The sequence below is a fragment of the Orycteropus afer genome, unplaced genomic scaffold (genome assembly GCF_000298275.1).
Source record: "Orycteropus afer afer isolate SDZICR_OR568_19922 unplaced genomic scaffold, OryAfe1.0 scaffold00248, whole genome shotgun sequence".
NCBI lineage: Eukaryota > Metazoa > Chordata > Mammalia > Tubulidentata > Orycteropodidae > Orycteropus > Orycteropus afer.
This window is the reverse complement of record NW_006921835.1, coordinates 4,072,302-4,094,250: the sequence shown is the minus strand read 5'-3', so window position 1 is coordinate 4,094,250 and position 21,949 is coordinate 4,072,302. Positions and strand designations below refer to the sequence as shown.

The 21,949-nt window shown below is 37.1% G+C and overlaps 1 protein-coding gene and 1 non-coding gene across 2 annotated transcripts; both read left to right on the top strand.

Moving 5' to 3' along the window:
• Window positions 1-134: 134 nt before the first annotated feature.
• On the top strand, window positions 135-18,666 carry CRYZ (crystallin zeta). Its single transcript, XM_007949624.2, has 8 exons — window positions 135-245; window positions 1,595-1,747; window positions 7,303-7,466; window positions 12,176-12,227; window positions 14,534-14,683; window positions 17,564-17,665; window positions 17,788-17,883; window positions 18,505-18,666. The coding sequence occupies exons 1-8, from the start codon at window positions 135-137 to the stop codon at window positions 18,664-18,666; spliced, it is 990 nt and encodes a 329-aa protein (XP_007947815.1).
• Window positions 2,261-2,365, top strand: LOC122150820. Its single transcript, XR_006163873.1, has one exon. It is a non-coding gene; the product is annotated as a U6 spliceosomal RNA (small nuclear RNA).
• Window positions 18,667-21,949: the final 3,283 nt, after the last annotated feature.

Here is a 21,949-nt window from a genome sequence, read left to right as displayed (position 1 = left end):
CTCAGAACTCAGTCATGTGATCCATCATGGGAACCACCACTCACAACTGGAGTCCAGCCAAGTTGACACATCTTCAACTATCACACCTGCGTACAATATAACAATGCATTATTATTATTATTATCTAGATCACCATGGCAACTGGACAGAAATTGATGAGAGCTATTAGTGTTTTTGAATTTGGTGGACCAGAAGTGCTGAAACTGCAGTCAGATATTGTACAACCGATTCCAAAAGACCATCAGGTAGAAAATTTACTTTCAAACAGCTGATAATTACACTGAATGTGACTCTCTAGCACAAATATCAAGTTTAATAAAAGCAGACTCAATGATTTTTAAAGATACTGAATTAAGACAAAGTTTTTACTGTTCATGTGTATGAACTCTGACAAAGTTAAAAAAGTTAACACGATTCTAACAATTTATAAATATGAAAACCTCTAGTCATAAGATAAGTTTTGAAGACAAGAATCATGTATGCAATGCAATAATTGGATTTTTTTGAATGGAGTCATAAGTAGTTTTGAACAAGTTATTCTATTACTGTCTTTTAGCATTTTATGCACAATGGGGAAACATTTTCTTCTGTATACAATCTTATATGATTTAATAGAATGTAAGTGTAGAATTTAATCATATGTGATGACTTTAACAATGTACTTTTGATTCAAAATTTTGTATTTTTTATTACTGTGCCCTCCAAGATTCTTAAATCTAATTTCCTTAGTAAGCCTTATGAGAGTTTTTAAAATTTGGTTGTAGGCTGTCTTTGCAGATTTATTTGTTCCCACTCGTTCTCAGTAGAGGTGCTATAACAGCATCAAGCTTTATCTGGTTTCCCACCAGAGTTTTTTTTTTTTTTTTTTTCCCCTCTCCCATTTCTGGGGAATTTCTACTTATCCTTTAAGACTTAGCTTAAATACTACTTCCTTTTTGAAGCTTTTCTTTCTTTACTCTTATAGCAGAAGTAATCATTCTGCATTAATTACAGTAAAATTAGCTACAGTAGTAGAAGTAGCTTTAGCATCTCAGTGATTCAGTTGTAGAATGTTATTAAAATGTTGGTGAGTAGCTCTGCTCCAACAGTGATGTGGAGACAAGCTTCTTCCATCATGTGTTTCAGCATGTGGCTTCTGAGGTCCCCAGAGAAAGGAAAGGTACAGTGTAGATTGTCTGGGAGGTTCTTATGGACTGGTTCTGAAAGTGGTTCTGTTTTTTTCACATTTCATTGTCTAGCATTCAGTCTTTGGCCACTTACAACTGTGAAAGAGACCAAAAAATAATACTCTTTCCATATACTCAGGAAAAAGAGGAAATAGGTTTTTTCATACATGGAGGTCTTTGCCACACTTGCCCTAAAATATTCATACACTGTATTCCCTAAGTGTTTTCAGTACAGCACAGAAGCTATTTGTCATATCTTTTTATTTGCATGTTGGTTTATAAAACTAGAACGTGAACTTGTTGAAGGTAACGACCTGGTTGTTTCTTTGTATTTCATTTTTATAGATCCCATAATCAGCACAGTCCTAGTGCAATGTTGAATGAATGCCTAAATGTTCTGTGTGAACTAAAATACATTGTCATTGCAGGTTCTAATCAAAGTTCATGCCTGTGGTGTAAACCCAGTGGAGACATACATTTGCTCTGGTACTTATAGTAGAAAACCAGCCTTGCCCTATACTCCTGGCTCAGATGTGGCTGGGGTAATAGAAGCTGTAGGAAATAATGTATCTGCTTTCAAGGTATTATATTTTTAATATTTCTCTTTTGGCTTGAAATATTTGACACAGCTTTAAAATGTGTCTGAATTTAAGGCTTTAAATGGCCCCATTACACAATTTCTGCCACTTGGGGGACTCCTCTAGTCAAAAAAGAAACTACTTTTTTTTATCTAGAGGCCTTTTTGCTTGCAATATTGGGGATAAATTCTGGGCAATTTTTGTATCTTCACATCCCCACCAACTTGAGCTGTGATCCTTTTGATTAAATAGAAATTGACAAGAAAATATACAAGGAAATTATACAATTTCCTAAGATTTGATAATATGCATGCCAACATAATTTTTAATTCTTTCAATAGATTTAGCTTCACAGAATAAAGGGAAGTTAATTCTTTTGTGAAATAAGTAAAAGATGAGAAATTACTGAGTCAATGAAAGTAGGATCATGGCTTTTGTTATTTATATTCCAAAAGACATATAAAACATGGATAGTATATCCATGTTCTAACATCTTTCCTCATAATTCCTTGACCTGAACAATTTTGGCAGCACATTTACCAGAATTGGACTGAGACAGAGAAGATTAACGTGGCCTCTGCACAGGATGACGCACAAATTCAGGCAGCTTTTTACTCCTTGGCCGGTGGCAATTTGGCTTCTGCCCCCATTGCTCCACTGAAATGATTCTTGCTAATGTCACTAATGGCCTCTATATTGCTGAAGTTAATGGGCCCTTTTATGTCATTATCTTTCTTAACTTCTTTGTGACATTTGACACTCTCAGGCACTTATTTTTCTTAAAAACTTTTTCTTCCTCTTCTGTGACATCATTGTCTCCTGTTCTCCTCCCCTCTTCCTCTTTGAGCACCCTTTTTCAGGCTTCTTTTTCTCTGGATGCTGCTTAACTATTACCATTGCCCCCACTCTTGGTCTCTACCTTGACCTCTACTTCTATTCTCTGACCTCTTCATGGTTGAGCCCTTCCAGTCCATTATCACTTTGTGGTATCTTTAGCTTAGAATTTTCTACTAAGTTCTAGACCTGTGCTTCCCTGTACTATAGCCACTAACTACATGTCACAATTTGCTATTCAATCAGTTAAAATAAAAATTGAAAAAAAAACAAACAAAAAAACATTCCTCCGTTATACTAGCAAATGCTCACTTGGCACATGCATGTAGTGGCTACTGTATTGCACAGAGCAGATAGAGAATATTTCCATCACCATAGGAAGTTCTGCTGGAGAGTGCTAAACCTGCATGGTAAACTTCCAGGAACCTCTGACTCTAACTGAGCCTATCTTTCTCCCTTCAGATCTGCTCTCAGAGAGTGTCTGAGGTTTGAAGCTTATCTCCTCACACTCCTTCACTCAACTCTCTCTTCTTACTAGATGTTTTCTCTCACTTGCTTCCCATTTCTCTTACTGTGGTTTGGTTCAGACAAAACAACCTCAAGTACACCTCTTATCTGAATTTCTGTAGTAGATACTTAACTACCCTCCCTCCATCCTCCTCAAATTTATCCTTATTCTAGGAGTAATTTTTATAAAATGTTATTTTGATTATGTTACAACTCCATTTTAATTCTTGCTAAATTAATTTCTTGTAGATTTCAAGGTATTGTTGAAACTCCTTACTGTTATAAAATAGAACTTCTTCACATTCTCTTCTGCCTGTGTTTCCACTCCCATTTCCTACCCCCTCACCTTGTAATTTATTCTTTAGTGATGAGCTGCTTGTCATTCTCTTCATGTCCCATGCTCTTTCATCCCTGTGTCTTTGTTTGTAGTGGTTTTTCTGCTTGGCAGAATTAAATTGAAAGTTGTAAACATGGGTTCAAGGGATTTTACCCTCCAGCTTTAGTATCTTCCCATTTTATCTCTTGAACATACCATACTTTTAGCTAGTTATTCATTGGGCATAAATGCTGGTCATATCTTAGCATTTACGGTAGTTAAGTTTGTTTGTCATCTTGTTCTGGCTTGGTCGAGTAGCTGGGGAGCTGGATGTAGTTATTCTCTGTGGTTAGGTTGGTAATTAACTCCACGGTGGAATCTATTGGAGCACCTGAGTAGCTGCTTTAGCGATGTGGTCTGCTTCCAGTAGTCAAAGCAACTTTGAGGAAGGTTTCCAGCTTTTTGGCACTCTTGAACCCTCCGTGTAGCCAAGTCATTCAGCAGCCTGCCATGCCCTGCTGATCTTGGGACTTCTTCTGGACTTGAATTAGTGGCCTGCCGTGCTGTTTGGTAACACTGGAACTGTGCCTTTGTACTTGTTGACTTTGGGTTTTTCAGCCTGAGCAGCCAGTAGCTCTCTGAGTAGAGAAAAGCCTCCAGCTTCAGTGGGTCGAGAACAGGAGGCAGAGCTAAAGCCCAAGGTTGAGGGGCTTTCACCCAACCCCTAGAGCCTGGCACTTTGAACTCAGACTTAAAGCCTCTAAACTGTAAGAGAAAAAATTCCATTTTGTTAAAGTCATCCCATTTGTGCTATATTCCTGTCAGAGCAGCACTAGGTCACCAAAACAGAATATATTCCTGCCTCTATTTCTTTGCTTCCTATATTAGTTTCTTAGGGCTTCTGTTACAAATTACTCCAAATTATGTGGCTTAAAACAACAGAAAAGTATTGTTCCACAGTTCTAGAGATTAGAAGTTTGAATTCAGGGTATCAGCAGGGCCAAATCTATCTGAAAGCTCAGGCAAGATCCTTTTATGTCTCTCCCAGCTTCTGGTATTACCAGGTGTTCCTGGGCTTCCAGCCCCTTAACTCCAATCTCTGCCTCTGTCTTCCACATGGCCACCTTCCCTTTGTCTCTCTATGTCTTTTCTCCTCTTTTTTAAGGATACCAGTTATATTGACTTGGGGACCATCATACTCCAGACTCCAGTATGACTTCATGTTACTTTAACTAATTAAATTTGCAAATATATTTGCATTTCCAAATGAAGTCACATTCACAGATACTGGAGTTAGGACAGTATATCTTTTTGTGGGGGAAGCAAATCAAGCCATAGTACTTTGTTTCCTTTACCTATGATAACTCTTCCCAATTCTAGTTTTCAAAATCTCCTATCCTTCAAGATGTACCTCAAATATTAGCTTCCAGGGAAATAATCCTTGATTCCTTTAAATATAGTTCTTTTTTAATATCTTTCTTGATGACTTAGCATGGGCTCAAGCATGGCAACAGTTGTAAAGATAGCGCTGGACTAGGCAGTGTTTCGTTCTGTTATACATAGGGTTGCTCTGAGTTGGAACTGACTCAACAGCACCTAACAACAACAACAGCAACATAATTCTTTCTATCCTTCTCCCTCCTCTAAGAGTTTAGGATGCTTGAGATTGTTGTTAGTTGCTGTTGAGTTGGCGCTGACCCATGGTGACCTTAAGTGTAACAGAATAAATGTTGCTCAGTCCTGTGCCATCTTCATGATTGTTAGGATGTTTGAGTCCATTGTTGTGGCTACTTTATCAATCCATTCATGGGGGGTTTCCCTGGTTTTCTCTGACCCTTGATTTACTAAACTTGGTGTCCTTTTCTGGGGATGGCTCTTTCCTGATAACATGTCCAAAGAAAATGAGCTGATGTCTCACCATGCTCACTTTTAAGGAGTACTGGTTGTACTTCTTTTAAGACTGATTTGTTCATTCTTCTGACAGTCTGTAGAATATTTACCATTCTTTACCAATACCACAGTTTGAACATATTGGTTCTTCTGTCTTCCTTTTTCACTAACTCTCACATGTATATGAGGCGCTTAGAAAGGCCATGACTTAGGTTAGGCACACCTTAATCAACAAAATATATCTTATCTTTTTAAAGTTTTAAAGAAGTATTTTTCAACAGTTTTGTCTAATATAATATGTTTAATTACTTGACTGCTTTTCCATAAACAATGATCGTTGATCCAAGTAGAATGAAATTGCTGACAATTTCATTATCTTCTGTTTATCATCAGGTTGTTTCTCAATCCAGTTGTCAGGATTTTTGTTTTCTTTGCGTTCAGGTGTAATCCATTCTGAAGCTTGTAGTCTTTAACTACATTGTTGAATTGATGTAAATACAATTCATACATTTACAAGAATCCACTATATGTAAAGCATTACGTTGCAATCCATAAGGAATACTATTAGCAGTGCTCTGTCCCTGATCTCAAGTATGAAAACGCAGTGCTTGAGATTAGGGACAGAGTGCTACTGGTAGTATTCCTTATAGAATTCAGAGTAACACTTTCCATATAGTAGATTCTGAGCAAATATTTAGACAACATTGAAATTAATTCAGCACACCTTTTAAGCTATAAAAAGAGGATTAATCTTAACGTAGTCATACTTGACCATTGGCAGGCAATACTGTTAAGCTGTTGATGCTTGTCTTTGATTTCTAGATACCTTTCAGAATCCTGTTTTGCTTCAATGTACCAGTGCTGTTACTTTTTCAGATCTCTTCACTATAGGATAAATTAAAAACTACTTAGCAATCATTGGGAGCTCTGGTGGTGTTGTGCCTAGGCCATTTGACTACTAACCAGAAGGGCTGGCGGTTCAAATCCACCAGCCACTCCTCGGAAGGAAGGTTGGCCAACTACTTCTGTAGTGATACTGCCTTAGAAACCCAAGGAGGGGTCACTGTGAGCTGGGACCAACTCGATGGCAGTGGGTGACCCATCACTGTCTTAATATTCCCCCTGTTCTAAGGAATATTTACATTTTTTTCAAGAGAGAAGAGCTAAGTGAGCTTAGTGGGTGGGCTAATTTGCCCTAGTGTTCTAATCATATTAGGCCAACTACACCTATATAGTGCCTTACCTCAGTCATACATCTGCTTTTCAACAGCAAGAACTCAGCAAACATTTATTAAGAGTTTACTGTGTTTCTGGTGCTGTGACAAGTGAAGAAGCCTGGCTTGGCCTTCTGACAGGACCCTAGGCTTGTTTTTTGCTTTTTGGTGTAGGCATAAAAAGTGGTGGACATGCAAGTAAAGAAATCCATAGAAAGTATTCAGAAGAGGTGTTTGGTTTATAGAAAAAACTTTACATTTTATTTGCTCCCCCCCCCAGTATTTTTAACAATTAACAATGGTTTATATTAACTAATGCTTACTAGTTACTTGATCTTGAGCAAATTACTGAAATTCTTTGTTCCTTGAATTACTTATCTGTAAGGTGAGATTAATCTAAGTTAGAGATAATAAAAGTACTTACCTCCTAGGTTGTTATGAATATCACGTTAGATAATACAGACAAGACACTATATGTAGAATCTAGACCAGTAAGCTCTCAATAAAAGTTAGTTATCATCATCATCACCAACATCATTATGGCATTCTGAGGGTTCTCTTTCTTTTATTTTCCCTGTCCTCTTAATCTGTCTTCTCATGGTTCCCATTAGTAAAATATTTTTAAAATATTTCAAAACTTTCAATGTTTGACAATTCACTTTTATGAGACCCTAAGGTGAAGAAAACAGTATGAGGTCACTTATTTCTTGGTATAAAGGTTGCATTATAAAGAACTACACCTGTGTTGACTTCACTTTTAATCCCTGATGCATTTTTTAATTTATCTCTTCTCCTAGAAAGGTGACAGAGTTTTCACTACCAGCACGATCTCTGGGGGCTATGCAGAGTATGCTGTTGCAGCAGATCACACAGTTTACTCACTGCCAGAAAAACTGGACTTTAAACAAGGAGCTGCCATTGGTATCCCTTACTTTACTGCCTATCGAGCTCTGTTCCACAGGTAATAACACTCTGCCAACTACACAGCTAACACCAAAGAAGGATAACATTAACTACCTTCCTGCCATCTGTCTATCCATCTGTCTGTCAGTTTTGGTTACCATCTAGTTACCATTAAGCATTTATGGAGAGGAAACTGGTAATTTGGAGGATTTTGCTAATCATTGGGGATACAGTAAAGAGCAAAACTGTCTTTGTTTTCAAGATGCTCACAGTCTAGTAAAGGAGATAGATGTAAGAGTGATAAGAATATGTATAAAGTGCAAAGTACCGTGATAGAGATGAGTACAGGGATTTTATGGGATCATAAGGGATGTGCCTGTGGTGATCAGAAAGGGCTTCTTAGTGGGGTGTGAGGTGTGGGTTATTTTAAAGCCACAGTTCCAAAATCTTGTTATGCATCAGAATCATGTGAGCAGAAATTTAAAATACAGTCCAAGGCCACAGTCCAAGGCCCTACACCAGGCCTGCTAATCAATTTCCAAGGCAGGGACCTGAGAATCTACATTTTAATCTAATTATCAGCTATTTGAAAAAGATCACAGGCATTTAGCCTGGGGAAGGTAGCTGGGAGGGGAGAGGGCATTTTATGGGAAGAGCATGGTATATGGGGAGAAACAGTATAGTACATGGGAAGAGCTACAGCAATTTGGCTTTGTTGGATAGGAGATTTCAAGACAAAGAGTGGCAGGGAATAAGGTTGAAACATAGTAACCTCAATAAATGTTAGTCTCAAATAGGTAAATTCCAGATTGTAAAAACCTAGATTGTAGATTTCACATATTCTATAAGAGTTTAGGGGCCATGAAATGTTTTATTAAGAAGACTGATACTGTCATATTTGCATTTTACTGAGATCACTTATCTGCTGTGTGAAGTACGGATTTGAGGATAGGAATGGGGACAGGAGATTCTTGTAAAGTCTCCTCTAGGTAAGGTATATATGGGCCAGAGCAAGGGGTATGGTAAAAGAGATAAAGAAGGAAGGACAGTCAGTTAGGGGATAAAATCGGGAATGTTTGGTGATTGTGTGGAGAAAGAGAGAGAGGAAGGGCTTAAGAATACTTCTTGCTTTCTATCTTGGGTGACATTTAACTGAGACGGAGAAAGAAAAGGAGCAGGTTTTGAAGGGAAGCTGAGTTCAGCTTTGGACTTAAAGCTCAGAAACAGGTATCCCAGTGGAGAAGTCAGGCAGCCTCTTGGATATAGGAATCTGAAGGTTGAATTCTGGAGATAGAAATTTGGGGATATCAATGATAGTTGACAAGTTGACAAAATAGAAAAACAGTGCAGTCAGTATGAAACCTAGTAATACCAGCATTTAAGAGTATAGTCAATGGAAGGGCATAAAATCTTGGAGAGAACCAGAAGTTGTAGATTCCAAGACCAAGAGTTGGAAAGTACTGGTATAATAGTTAAAAGTGTGTATGCTTTGAAGACAGACCTAGGTTAGAGCACTGTCTTCACCTCATGCTAGCTATGTGGCTTTGGTCAAGTTACTTTCCTGCAGTTTCCTGATGGGTGAAACACGGATAATAATAGCATCTACTTCATAGAATGTGGTGAGAATTAAATGAGGTAGGGCATGTAAAGCTTTTAGTATAGCATCTAGCAGAGTAAGGGTTCTGTATTCAATCAATATTGGTACTGTTATTTGTAATAGTATTGTTTCGAAGGAGAGAGGCTATCTGTCAAATGCAGTGAGGTCTATTCAGAAAAAAAATATCAGTTGGGTTTAGCGATTAAGAGATCATTAATAACTATTTAATGAGATGACTTAACACAGTGGCTGCAGTGATGGGCTCAAGCATAGCAAGGATTGTGAGGATGGTGCAGGACTGGGCAGTGTTTTGTTCTGTTGTACGTAGGGTCACTATGAGTTGCAGCCAATGAATGGCATCCAACAACAACAGTAACTTTAGTCAGATTATTTGCAGTGTATTGGTAGGACAAAGGCTGTATGGAATGGGTTGAGGAAGGAAGAAGAAATCAATTGCTTGAATGGGACAACTCTATTTTTAAAACTCAGGGAGACAATGAGAGAGTAGAAGATTATTTGAGGAGAATATGGGGACAAACAGGGTTTCTTTAAGGATGGTCTTGAGTGTGTAGCTGAACGGAAGGATCTAGGATAGAGGGAAAGAATGAAGATTTAGAAGAGAGGGAAGAATGTCAGAGGGAGCAAGATCCTGCATGAGGCAAGATGGAAAGGTAGGTGAGGTGTAGGTAGAAAACTTGGCTTCAAAGAAAAAAAGAAAGGTCATCCCTTAAGTCTAGAAGAAGTAAAGATGACATAATTATGTAAACATTTCTGGTTAGGGAGGTAAGGTATTAGAGAAGCTCAGGTATGATTGCCTCTCTTTTCCTAATTAAGGCAAAGTGATCTTTTGAGAACAGTATGCAGCCATTGGATAATGTGTGAAGGAAGGTAGATTTTAACAATAATCTAGGACTGGAATATTGGTGGCAAAATGAAACAGTTCAAAGGAAATAAGAACACTAGAGAGAGAAGCTGGAGGAATCTATCATGGGATCCAGGACAAGTAAGAAAGGACAGGAGACCAGGAGCGTTAGCTGGGGAGAAAATGGAGCATTTGGGACATAGTGGTCTCTGTGTACTTTACGAAAAGGTTTTGAGAGATTATGGGCTTATAGAATTAGGATGAGGATCACTGATGTAATAATGCTTATCAGTGGCTGATATTTCTCAGATAGAATATTTGGAGTTGCTTACCAGATTGAGCCCTGGGAGAGAGCGGCTAAACAACAACAACCACAAAATTACTGCTATTGTGTCGATTTTGAATCATAGAGTCCCTGTGTAACAGAGTAGAACTGCCCCATAGAGTTTCCAAGGCTATAAATCTTTACAGAAGCAGTCTTATCTTTCTCCCATGGGGCAGTTGGTGGTTCAAACCACTGAATTTTTGGTTAGCAGGTTAATGCTTTAACTAATGTACCATCAGAGGCCCTTGAGAGTGGCTGAAGTGGATAGGAATTCAGGAATTGTGATAGGCTTTCTTCAGGTGGATGTTGAAATCTCCTAGATTGAGACAGGATTTGGGGTGGAAGAGAAAGCCTATGGGACAGGTACTAGGGTCTCTGATAATCAGGAGGCCAGGAGAGGATGGCAGCATGGGAGGGCTGGTGCTAGAATTTCTCTTGTGAGTTCCAGCAGAAGGTGACTTTTCAAACTTCTCACAACATAGGAGGGGAATAGCAATGAGAAACCAGAAGGCTGGCCAGCTTTTTCCCCACCCATCAAGGCCTTGGGGCTTAGGAGAATGCATTCTTAGTGTTACTTAGAAGTTTTTTTTTTTTTTTTTTTTAATTAATTGGGAAGTATTGCATATCCCGTAGTATAACATTAGTGATCCTACATTTGTATTTTACTTTTCAAAAGTCAAAATGTTTTGGTAATAGTTATCTCACTTTATCGTTTTCAAACCTTCATTTTAACTCCAAGCATCAGGGTTAGAAAAAGCATCATTTATTGTTCATTATTGCCATTTGTTAGCTGTTGGCACTGAGCCTTGAGCAGGACTCTGGGTTACTGTGTTCTCACTCTCAGATTGAACATAACATCTCTGCAGTATGCCCACCTCCTGTTGTTCTGAGTGAGAGATCCTCCCTGAGAGTCTGATCTGCATTACACAACAGCTGCTGGCATGTGACATTAGCACTCATCCATCTGGAATAATAAAGCACCCCCCACGCTGTTTTGCTGCAGGTTCCTTGTTTTCAGAACATAATAGAAAAATAGTGGTATGAACCAGAAGTAAAAAGAATGAAATGTCATGTCACCAGAGGACCTGGGAACTTTCGAAGGTGACATGGGAATCTTAGTGATAGGACTTAGTCTATTTATCACTCCTTTAATGTTGATGGGTCAGCATTGAGGGCATAGAAGCCAGCACGACCTGATATTCAAAGGCCTGGAGAAAGTAAAAATGTTATCTTACCCCTGGTGGAAAAGTCTAACTACTGAGTTAATTTGGGATTAATCTGTACCACAGAATAAATGATGAGCTATAATAAACCTGCTTTGACACTTTCTCTGGGAACATGTGGGAATGAGAGACTACAGTTAGTCTAGGCTACAGTCTGCAAGGACCATAGCCTCTCAAAAGGTAACACCATGAATGAAATCCCAGCAACCAGCGTAGGGCCTGGCACATAATAAAACCAAAGACCCAGTTGGTGTGGAGTCTATTCTGACTCATGTTGACTGCACGTGTTGCAGAGTAAAACTGTACTCTATAGAGTTTTCATGACTGTGACCTTTTGGAAGCAGATGGCCAGGTTTTTCTTGCACAGTGCCTCTGGGTGGGTTCAAACTGCAAACTTTTTGGTTAGTAGCCAAGCACAAACCGTTTGTGTCACCTGGGGATGCCTTGGCACATAGTTTTTTCCTAGTAAGCATTTGGTGAATGAATGAGTTAATAAAAAGAAGGAAGGGAGAGAAGAAAGAAGAAAAAAATAAAGGAGGAAGGAAAAAAGATTTTTTTTAAAGTGTGGCTCTGAAGGACCATTGTTTGATCCATTGGAGAAGAATTTTGGGCTGCATGTCAGGATAACTTTAATATTTGGGTGTTAGATAATCTGGGTAGAGTTTACTTAAATAGAACAAAAAGCATCTGAGCTTAATTAGCTTCAAAAAATAAGGTGATGGAACCTTTTCTTTTTTTTTTTTTTAAATTTCTTTCCCAGTGCTCGTGTGAAAGCTGGAGATACTGTCCTGGTTCATGGGGCTAGTGGAGGAGTAAGTATATATTTTTGTTAAGCTTATTGTAAAAAGAGCTTTGTGAGTTTCACATTATATTTCCTTTAGTCATCTTTAAAAGCCACACTTATTGTCAAGGGTGCCATTTCCTCTCTGTAGTAAAGCTTCTCCTGAAGGTGATTCTTTGCTATTAGTTTAGCATCTTGGTTAATAAATTCAACCAACTAAGCCATCAAACGTGTAGAATTAGGTTTTCTACCTGTGTGGGGTATGGACCAAGGTAATATGGGCTTGTGTTTGCCTTCAAGTAGCATATGTTATAAGGATATTTATTTAGAATTTTGAACAGTTCTTTTAAGGTTAATATTAATTCCATATTCTCTTAGATAGGGAAACAAAGCCTCATTAAATCTTTACCTACGCTGCCCCAGACTGTACCACAAAGCCACACTGAATTCTTAGTCCTATCTCCCTTCCACTGCTTGCCTGCTGCACTTTGATGACATTCATGGAGTGCACGGTATACAGCTGTGTCCTTAACACCACAACCTATGGCTTAAAATGCTAATGTTGGACAAGAGGGTAGGGAGAGGAGATTCAAAATTTATAAAATAAGCCCTTCAGTGAAATCATCCAACTGGGCTGTCAGAAACCTCTTCAAGAAACTGGCTGTCAATCGTCTCTGAGGAGCTTAGAGGAAAAGTTAGAGCTCTGAGGTTGGGATTTAACAAGAAATCCATATGACCTCTATCCTACAGGTGGAGGCTTTAGAAATTTTGGAGACATGATCTTACATTTTTAAAATAAAGGGCCTGGGGTAGATGGCTCACCTTGAGGAAGCTGGTTAACCCTTGAGGGTGTACTCTGGGGGATAGGTTGGAACAAGTACCCTGTGAAAAGGGTACATTGCCCACTGAATAACAGATAGTATCCTGAAAGTTAAAGGTGGGTAGATAGTACAAACGCTTAGTCCACTGTGCTTCTTTGTTACTTTAGGTAGATGAATCACAAGGTTTCACACCCAATTCCCTATGTACCTCAAATAGATCAATTTTGCAGAATTTAATAGATCACACGATTTACTAAAAAACACCAAGATTGTCTTTACAGGGCTTGAGACAATATGACCTATATATCTTGTTAAAACTCCCATTGTTTAGCTGCATGGAAGATGCTATTTTTGGGGTTAAATTAAGTTTAACCTTAAATAACTAAAGCCTCTGTCAAACAAATGCATGTATTTAAATTGCTCTATCTTTTAGAGAGCTAACCTTGTGCTCTGTGTGGAAGTGAGAGATTTCAGTAGGAGAGGGAGAGAAGAATTTAAAGAAAATCTCTTTTTATTCCCTTTACCCTCTTGTAAAAAGCACAGTCGCTTTACCATGTTTTTTTTTTAAGGCAAAATCCACACTGTTCTCTGAGCTGGCTGAGAGTTTGTTAAATCCTTGGCTGGCAGGAATAGGCCGACAACCTGGTGTGTGAAAGGCTTCTGATCCTCCCTGCCCTATCAGAGGGGAACAGAGTACTGGGTTTTGTCTTGCTTCTGTTTGTACTTTCTGTTCTCATTTAATTCAAATTCCTTTGGGATTATGTTGTATGTTTAAAATGATGTGGAATTTACAAACACATAGGTTGGTGGAGAGTGCCCTATTTTACTGTTAGCAAAATAAGTAGAAGAAAAATAGTGGACACATAATGGTACATAATCTATTGAAAGCATATTGCTAGTATAATTGTTGAGAAGAGTGGAATAAATGGGGCCTTTAAAATAGCTGTTGAGTGCCCTTTAAAGTAGTTAGAACATAAGGAGATGTTATATTTACATTAAGTTTTTGGTAGATGCCTTATATTTATTATATAATATTTCATAAGTTCAATTAAACTATGAAGTCAGAGACCATGTTTCGATTATCTTTAAACCCTATACCTTCTTCACAAAGCAGGTACTTAGTATACATTTTGGTGCCGTGGTTAAAAACTGTGGTTCTGTAGTTTGATTTGGTCCAGCTCCTGTTTCTATCTCTTTAGTGATGTGGGCAAGTTACTTATAAGCTCAGTTTCCTCATCTATAGAATAAGGACAATAATAGCATCTGCTTTGTAGAGTTATTGTGAGAATGACATTAAGCAGTGTATATAAAGTATTTAATGTGGTACCATGCACATTGTCAGTGTTCAATAAAAATTAACTTTTGTTTTCCTTATTTCTTCATGTAGACTCTAAGTTCCTTAAAGACAGGGTATAACTTAGAAGAATCTTAAGCTCATTGTATATATTTCATAAATGTTTGGAGAAATGTAAGAAATCAAAACCTGTCGGGTTATTTTTTTGTTTTTGTTTTTCAGGTTGGAATAGCAACATGTCAAATTGCTAGAGCTTATGGCTTAAAGGTTTTGGCTACAGCTGGTACCGAGAAAGGTCAAAACATTGTTATGCAAAATGGAGCCCATGAAGTGTTTAATCACAGAGACGTTAATTATATTGATAAGATTAAGGTAAAATTTCCTACAGTTTTGTAAGTCATACTTTGTTGTTTCAGAGTCTTACTTTTTTAAGTTCTTCTTCTACCAACTACTCTCTTAAAGTTGTTTTTTTTTTTGTTATGCCTACATGTGTATTTCAAAGTTGTTTAATTAATTTAAAAAGCAGAGATACTTAATTTTTAAATCTTCACTATCATTTCTGTATTATCTATGTGTCGCAAATAAAATATTGCCTTGTAGATTTTTTATAGCTATTAAAATTGGTACTCTTTCGTGCAAATCACACTTTTAGTAAAGCTATAACTTTGCATTTGTTGCTGGAAGTGTTCTTAATATAATTTGGTGTGACTTTCCCATGGAAGTGAGGTATTTTATCACAGATTACAAACTAGATCTGTTTAGTCCTTAGGAAATAAAGTTTGTTAACTGGATGCTTTGGAGGAATAATTGCGACCTCTTCCAAAACCATGACATAAACCATGACATAGCATTTACCATATTTTTACACAAATAATATGCACGTAAAAACATGCGATGTGTCTGTCCCCCCAAATATTTTTATAATTGAGCTATGTTTCTATAAAAAATTAGCATAGCACAGTTAGGAAAATGTCTTGGGGGTATGGTTGGCAAAAAATGTGGAACATGCACATTATTTATGTAAAAATACAGTAGTTAGTTGTTGCATTTATCCTGAGCTGTAACTAATTTTGAGCATCCCTTAGAATTGTCCTTGTCTTAGTCCTCATACTATTTGGTTTCTTAACAGTATATGACACTGACTACATCTCCTTGAAACAGATTCTCTTCTTACTTCCCTGATTGTTCATTTTCAATCTCTTTCCTCTCATACTAAAATGTTGGTGTTCCTTAGGTCTTTTCCTTTGGTCACTCATCTCTTGTGCTAGACTTTTATCCTGATCAATCTCAGATAGTCTCATGGTTTCTATTATTTCCCAGATGCTGTTGATTTCTAAAACTGTGTGTGGCCTAACTTCCATTCTTTCATATCAGCTTGCTAGGTATCCCACTCCATCTTGTCATCCACTCATCTGGTCACCCACTACAGAAACCTGCATTTACTTTTGTATTCCTGTTTTTTGTCACTATTCTCCCTCCTGCCCATCACGTTGATGACCTTATTCTTTCAGTTTCATCTGTGACATTCCTTTCAAATGTATCTCTTTTTTTAATTCCCTCCACCATTGTGACCTAGACTAAGCCTCATCTTCAGCCTTGACTATTACCATAGTTTCTAATTGAGCTAGTATCTTCCTCTCTCTTCTCTACTGTCTCCAGAATTATTTTATTCTCCCTTTTTAAAAAAGTCTCCAGAAATAACTAAAATGGAAAGTCCACGAGGATAGGAATTTTTGTTTCTCTTGTTCCCTGCTGTACCTCCAGTGTCTAGAACAATGCCTGACATGTGAATTAATAAACATGTGCCAAAAAAAATCAAATTCTTTAACATGGCATTCAGTGTATTTTCAAACTATGCAACAATTTAGTCTCCTTCCGTGCCCCACCACCCCCGTTGCTCAAATACATGCTCTCCTGGGCTACTTTATAATCCTGACTTTGCTCTCAGCCCTCCACACCTTTGCTTTTCTGTTTCTTCTGTCTGGACTGTCTGTGCCTAACTTGAAGGTACACTTTGCTTGTCTTCCTTTCTTATTGCCTAGGGAACTCTTATTCCTCCTTCAAGCCTGCACCATAATGTCTGCAAAACTTTCTCTGACTACTGCAGACAATCAGACTAACTTTTTCTCTCTAACCTATGGTTTGTTTCTACTAATAAGACACTTAGTCCATTCAGTTATAGCTAGTCATATCTTATTTTTCTCCCTAGCAATTGTTTAAAAAAAAAAAAAATTTAAACTTCCTATTGTCTATCTTTGAATTTCTAACCAAACAGAATGCCTGGCACAAGTATTCATTTTTCCATTAAAATAAAATTGATATGATATGGATATGTAGAGCTTTTTAAGAGCAGGGTTTGGATCCAGGGAACCAACATCTGGGAGCCAAAAACAAAAGAACTAGTATGAAAAATTGATTGTTAACCATTTAGAACAAAACTGAATACACAAAAGATATACTGTAACACCAAACACTGACATTTTTTTCTTTTCTAGTAAAAGTTAGAGTTCCTTGGGGGCTTTGGGTTTTTGGTTTGTTTTTCGTTTCTCTGAAAAATACATTTTGGACATAGAAGTTTTCAACTAAGGAAAAAATAATTTATGTACAAATGATCATCACCTACCCTATGTCAGTTCTGAATCATAGTGACCCTATAGGACAGACTTCCCCATAGGCTTTCTAAGACTGTAAATCTTCACAGAAGCAGGCTGCCTCATCTTTCTTCCATAGAGCAGCTGGTGGGCTCTAACTGCCGACCTTCAAATAAATCCAGAAACTAAACTCACTGCCATTGAGTCATTTCTGACTCATAGTGAACCCCATTGGGTTTCCAAGGCTGTAAATCTTTACAGAAGTAGATTGCCCCATCTTCCTCTTTCTGAGCAGCTGGTAGGTTTGAACTGCTGCCCTTCTGATTAGCAGCCAAATGCCTTACTCACTGCGCCACCAGAGCTTCTTAAGCACCTAAAATTCCAGGCAAGTTTTATTTTATTACAGCATTTTTTTTTTTAGTAGACATCTTTATCATTTTAGAGGTTGTGCCCTGAAACTACATCATCATTATATAATTAGATCATTTTAAAATTTGCATTATTAGCCTTGAAAATATCAGTTTATATGTCATTTGAAACAAAAATCTTTCCTTTTTGAGATGAAATATATTTCTGAAGTACATATGGAACTATGATAACTATTTTACAGTTTTTTGCTTGCTTTCTTATCCTATTATACATTCATTTATATTTTATATAGAAATCTGTTGGTGATAAAGGAATTGATGTGATTATTGAAATGCTAGCTAATGTAAATCTTAGTAATGATTTGAAACTTCTGTCATATGGAGGACGAGTAATAGTAAGTATTTCATTTTTTTTTTACCACTTTGAAGTTTTACCATAATTTTGGATTATTAAATCTTACATTTAATATTATTTTGGAATAATCTTTAATAGGAGATATGTTGTTTTTCTTAACAGATTGTTGGCAGCAGAGGTCCTATTGAGATAAATCCGCGGGACACCATGGCAAAGGAGTCTAGTATAATTGGAGTATCTCTCTATTCATCAACCAAGGTAGGGAAAGAAATGATTCTGATTTTTTTACTAAAAGTTAGTACAGTTTACCAAGTCAGGCCTACTAAAAGTTTATTGAGTAGGTGTTAAATTTAGTTATTTGACTGAGGAGTAAGTTTGATAATTCATCTCTAGAAGATATTTGGTGTGGGTGGGGGACCTACTACCATTCAGTCAATTCCAACTTGTAGTGACCTTGTAGGAGAGAGAACTGCTGTATATAAATCTTTATAAAAGCAGAATAGCTTGTCGTTCTCCTGTGGAGCAGCTGGTGGTTCTAACAGCTGACCTTTTGCTTAGCAGCCCAGTACTTTAACCACTGTGTCACCAGAGCTCCTTATAAGGGCAACAATAATACCATTTATTATCCAAGTCAGATCACTTTTGAGAAAGAAAGAGAGTACTATTACTAACGTCAGAGCAATGGGTATTTTGTAAAGGGAGCAGGCTTATGGGTATCTATAGAAAACAATTCTACTGTTTTATCTAAAGTTCATAAAAGTCATATACTTGTAAGACACTCTTATCTATAACTCTTTTGATTCTGAAGTTTTTTTTAATGCTTCTGAAAGTTAAGCCATGGTCTATTAAAGAAAAAAAAACTTTTCTTCTTTTCCTTAGGAGGAATTTCAGCAGTCTGCAGCAGCCCTTCAAGCTGGAATGGAAATTGGTTGGTTGAAACCTATAATAGGTTCTCAGTATCCATTGGAAAAAGTGGCACAAGCTCATGAAAATATCATTCATGGCAGTGGGACTTCTGGAAAAATGATTCTTCTCTTATGATTTATTCTTTCATGTATTTGCTGTGTAGTTAGAGTTTCCCCCTGCCTCCAGTTTCACTTACACTGTGTTTGTGTTAATTAGTATTCATTTGAGTCAATAATTTCTTATATTAAAAGGAAAAAATTTTCTTGCAAGATTATGGACATTAGAGTAAAATTAATTTTTATAGCACACAATATTCTTTGTATCATCTACCTTCAGCCAAGGAGTCAGTAAAGTTGGAAATTGAATGTTAATGGCCAGGTGGCATTTGGGTACATTCCAGGAATTCTGAACTGATACTTATTGATTAATTCTATATTTGACTAAAATATGTTCATTAAAAATGAGGATTTCCAGCTGATTTATCATTAAAAAGCCTCTTTAGTCACTCATTAACCCAGAATTGTGTTGGACTCTGAAAATTCTAGAGTAAAAAAGACCCTTTTTCCAAATTAATCTTATCTGAATCTCCAAGTCTCTTAGAAGGGCAAGAATAAACAATGTCCAGAGAATTTTTCATAGTTTTCCCAAAATAGTAAATCATTGACCATTTTAATGATTGATTACCAATGATCAACAACCTTATCTTTCATGTAATATGATACTGGGCACATACTCTGCAAATAGATACTTCTTGATTGTTTAGAATTTTCAAAGTGCATTTAGAGTTATCTGTTTGTATGATGGGGCCATATATTTTTATTTAAATTAAGAAAACCAGGAAAAAAAAAAAAACACACTCCCATTGAATCATTTCTGACTCATAGCAACTCCTATTGAGTTTCTAAGGCTGTAAATCTTTACAAAAGTAGATTGCTTCATCTTCCTCCTGTGGAGCAGCTGGTGGGTTTGAACTACCAAGCTTCTGGTTAGCAGCCAGATACTTACCCACTATGCTACCAGGGCTCCTTATTTAAATTAATAAACTCACGGATTTGACACATTATGAATATTCTGATTTTATTGTCATAGCATGATAACCTGCAAGAGATTCTATAGGCAATTAAAAAGTTTATCTAGTTTGTCTTTATATAGTACTACAGTGAACATGATTGTAAGAAATGTTTGTAATAGATCATAAGTTGAAATAATTTAAGACTAATATGAGAGATCAAAACATAGGTGTATCCTCTGGGTATCTATAGAAAGCTCTCAGGGAAGAAAATCTGCACCTTGCATCAGTGTCTACATATCATATATACGTAGCCCCTAATGGTTACTCCCTAATAGTGTAATGTGCTAGAAGTGTTTTTCTAACTAAATAAATATAGGGATAACTACTTAGAAATCTTGTCATCAATATTTATGTCCCAGAAAGGTTTGGTTGTTCATTATTTTTGTTTTTCTTTTTTTCAGATTAACAGCATCTCTTACATTTTGTTAAAGGAGCTTTGGTGGCTCAGGGGTTAAAGCATTTGGCTGCTAACCAGAAGGTCTGCAGTCTGAACCTATCAGCTACTCTGTAGCATAAAGATGAGTCAGTCTGCTTCTGTAAAGTTTTAGTCTTAGAAACCCTATGTGGCAATTCTACTCTGTCCTGTAGGATCACTGTGAGTCAGAATTGACTTGATGACAATGTTTTTTTTTTTCCCCCCCTCCTTTTTTACATTGTGTGGTTAATTCCCTTGATCTGATTTGTGTCTGTTGTAGGACAATTTCTGGATTTTGGATTTCATCATGAAATCCTACTTTAGTAGCAAACAGAAAGTAGTGCTAATTTTTATAATTGAAGGTGTCATTAGCTTTTGGTTGTATATGCCATGGCTGAAGTGTTTTTACTAGTGTTTTCTGAGTTTATTCACTGGTTTTTTTTTTATAAGCTAACTGTCCTATAAAATAACATGTTTGAAAAAAGCACTAAAAAGTCATTGTCATGAATCTAGGGCCTGGCATTTTATGTACACCTTAAAATGGAGGATTCTACTCCCACACAAAAAGATAAATTAATAATTATTCTGTAAAAGTCAATTTAACTTGTTTGCATTTTTGTCACCTCCATGGAATGAATGTGCTGAAGTGAACTGATAACATATTAAGGTACATTGATATAGTTCAGGTTTGGAAGGCAAAAAACAGCTAAATTTATGTATTAACTACCTAACTATGATTATGTTGTATTGAGTATTTACCCTGCAGGAATCATAATTCCAGCTCTACTCTTGTTTTGACTTTTCAACCGACTCCATTCACTGCTTGGTTGGTGCCTGTAGTCTCCTAGGGCTATTAAAATAGACATATTACCAGTCCCGGCCCCTGATGGGAAGCAGAGAATAACCTTTGTTTATAAGCACTGTTTCAGAGATCAAGTGGATCAGCCACCTTGAGCCCAGAAAATGACGATGACTTGCCAAAAGTCACAAGATTAGGAGATTCAAACTCAGCTGACTTTTTTTTTTTTTTTTTTTAAGAAGGCATTTGATATGAAATCACCATGTCTTGCATTCTGACTTCCAGGCCTTTAGCTTGCCTGGACTGCTGAACCAGCGGCTACTGTAGGAACAGAGATGCCTGCTTTCTAGACTCCTTTGCCTGGGGTTCCTCATTCCTGATCATACTAATCATTGTTACCTCAGTTACCACCTATCTCCTGATTTGGCAGAGTCTTTTAAAAAAGGATTATTCTGTTTATCCACTTGTTCAACAAATATTTATTAATTACTTAAAGTGTGACAAGGTGCTATGTTAGAAGTTGAGGCTACAAAGTTAATACATATCCTTGAGCTTGCAGTTGAGTAGAGAAGAGAGCCAAGTGAAAAATAATTTGGGGGTATATGGAGGTGATGTGGGAATACAGAGAAGGACCTCTTAGTGCATCTTGAGATTTCCAATTATACATGTAGTATCTTTGATGCGTTTGTTGGCTTTCTACATCCAGAATAGCTTTGATCACAGAAGTACAAAATAACTTGGATACTTCTGAAAGGGAGAAAAAATTGGGTAGCATTTTATAATGTTCTTAATTGAGCTTTATTTAGGCAAGTAATTATATGCTTGCCAAGGGGTTTCTACAGTTCACAGTCTATAGAGCTTTTTCCTGCACTTGGCTAACTCCTAAAGACAGCAACACCTAGCAGGTAACTTTGACCCAGTTCATTCACCCTCTTCAACCAGGTCTCAGTGACTGGAAAAATTTCCCAAAACCTGGGCATTTTTAACTGACCCCTCCTGTCTCAGCTCAAGCCTTAATTCTCTATTCTCTCTTTTTTTGTTTTAATTAGGATTTGGGTGAAGATTTACAGAGTAAATTCACTTTTCATACAGCAGTTCACATATACTTTGTCTCATGTCATTGACCAAAATT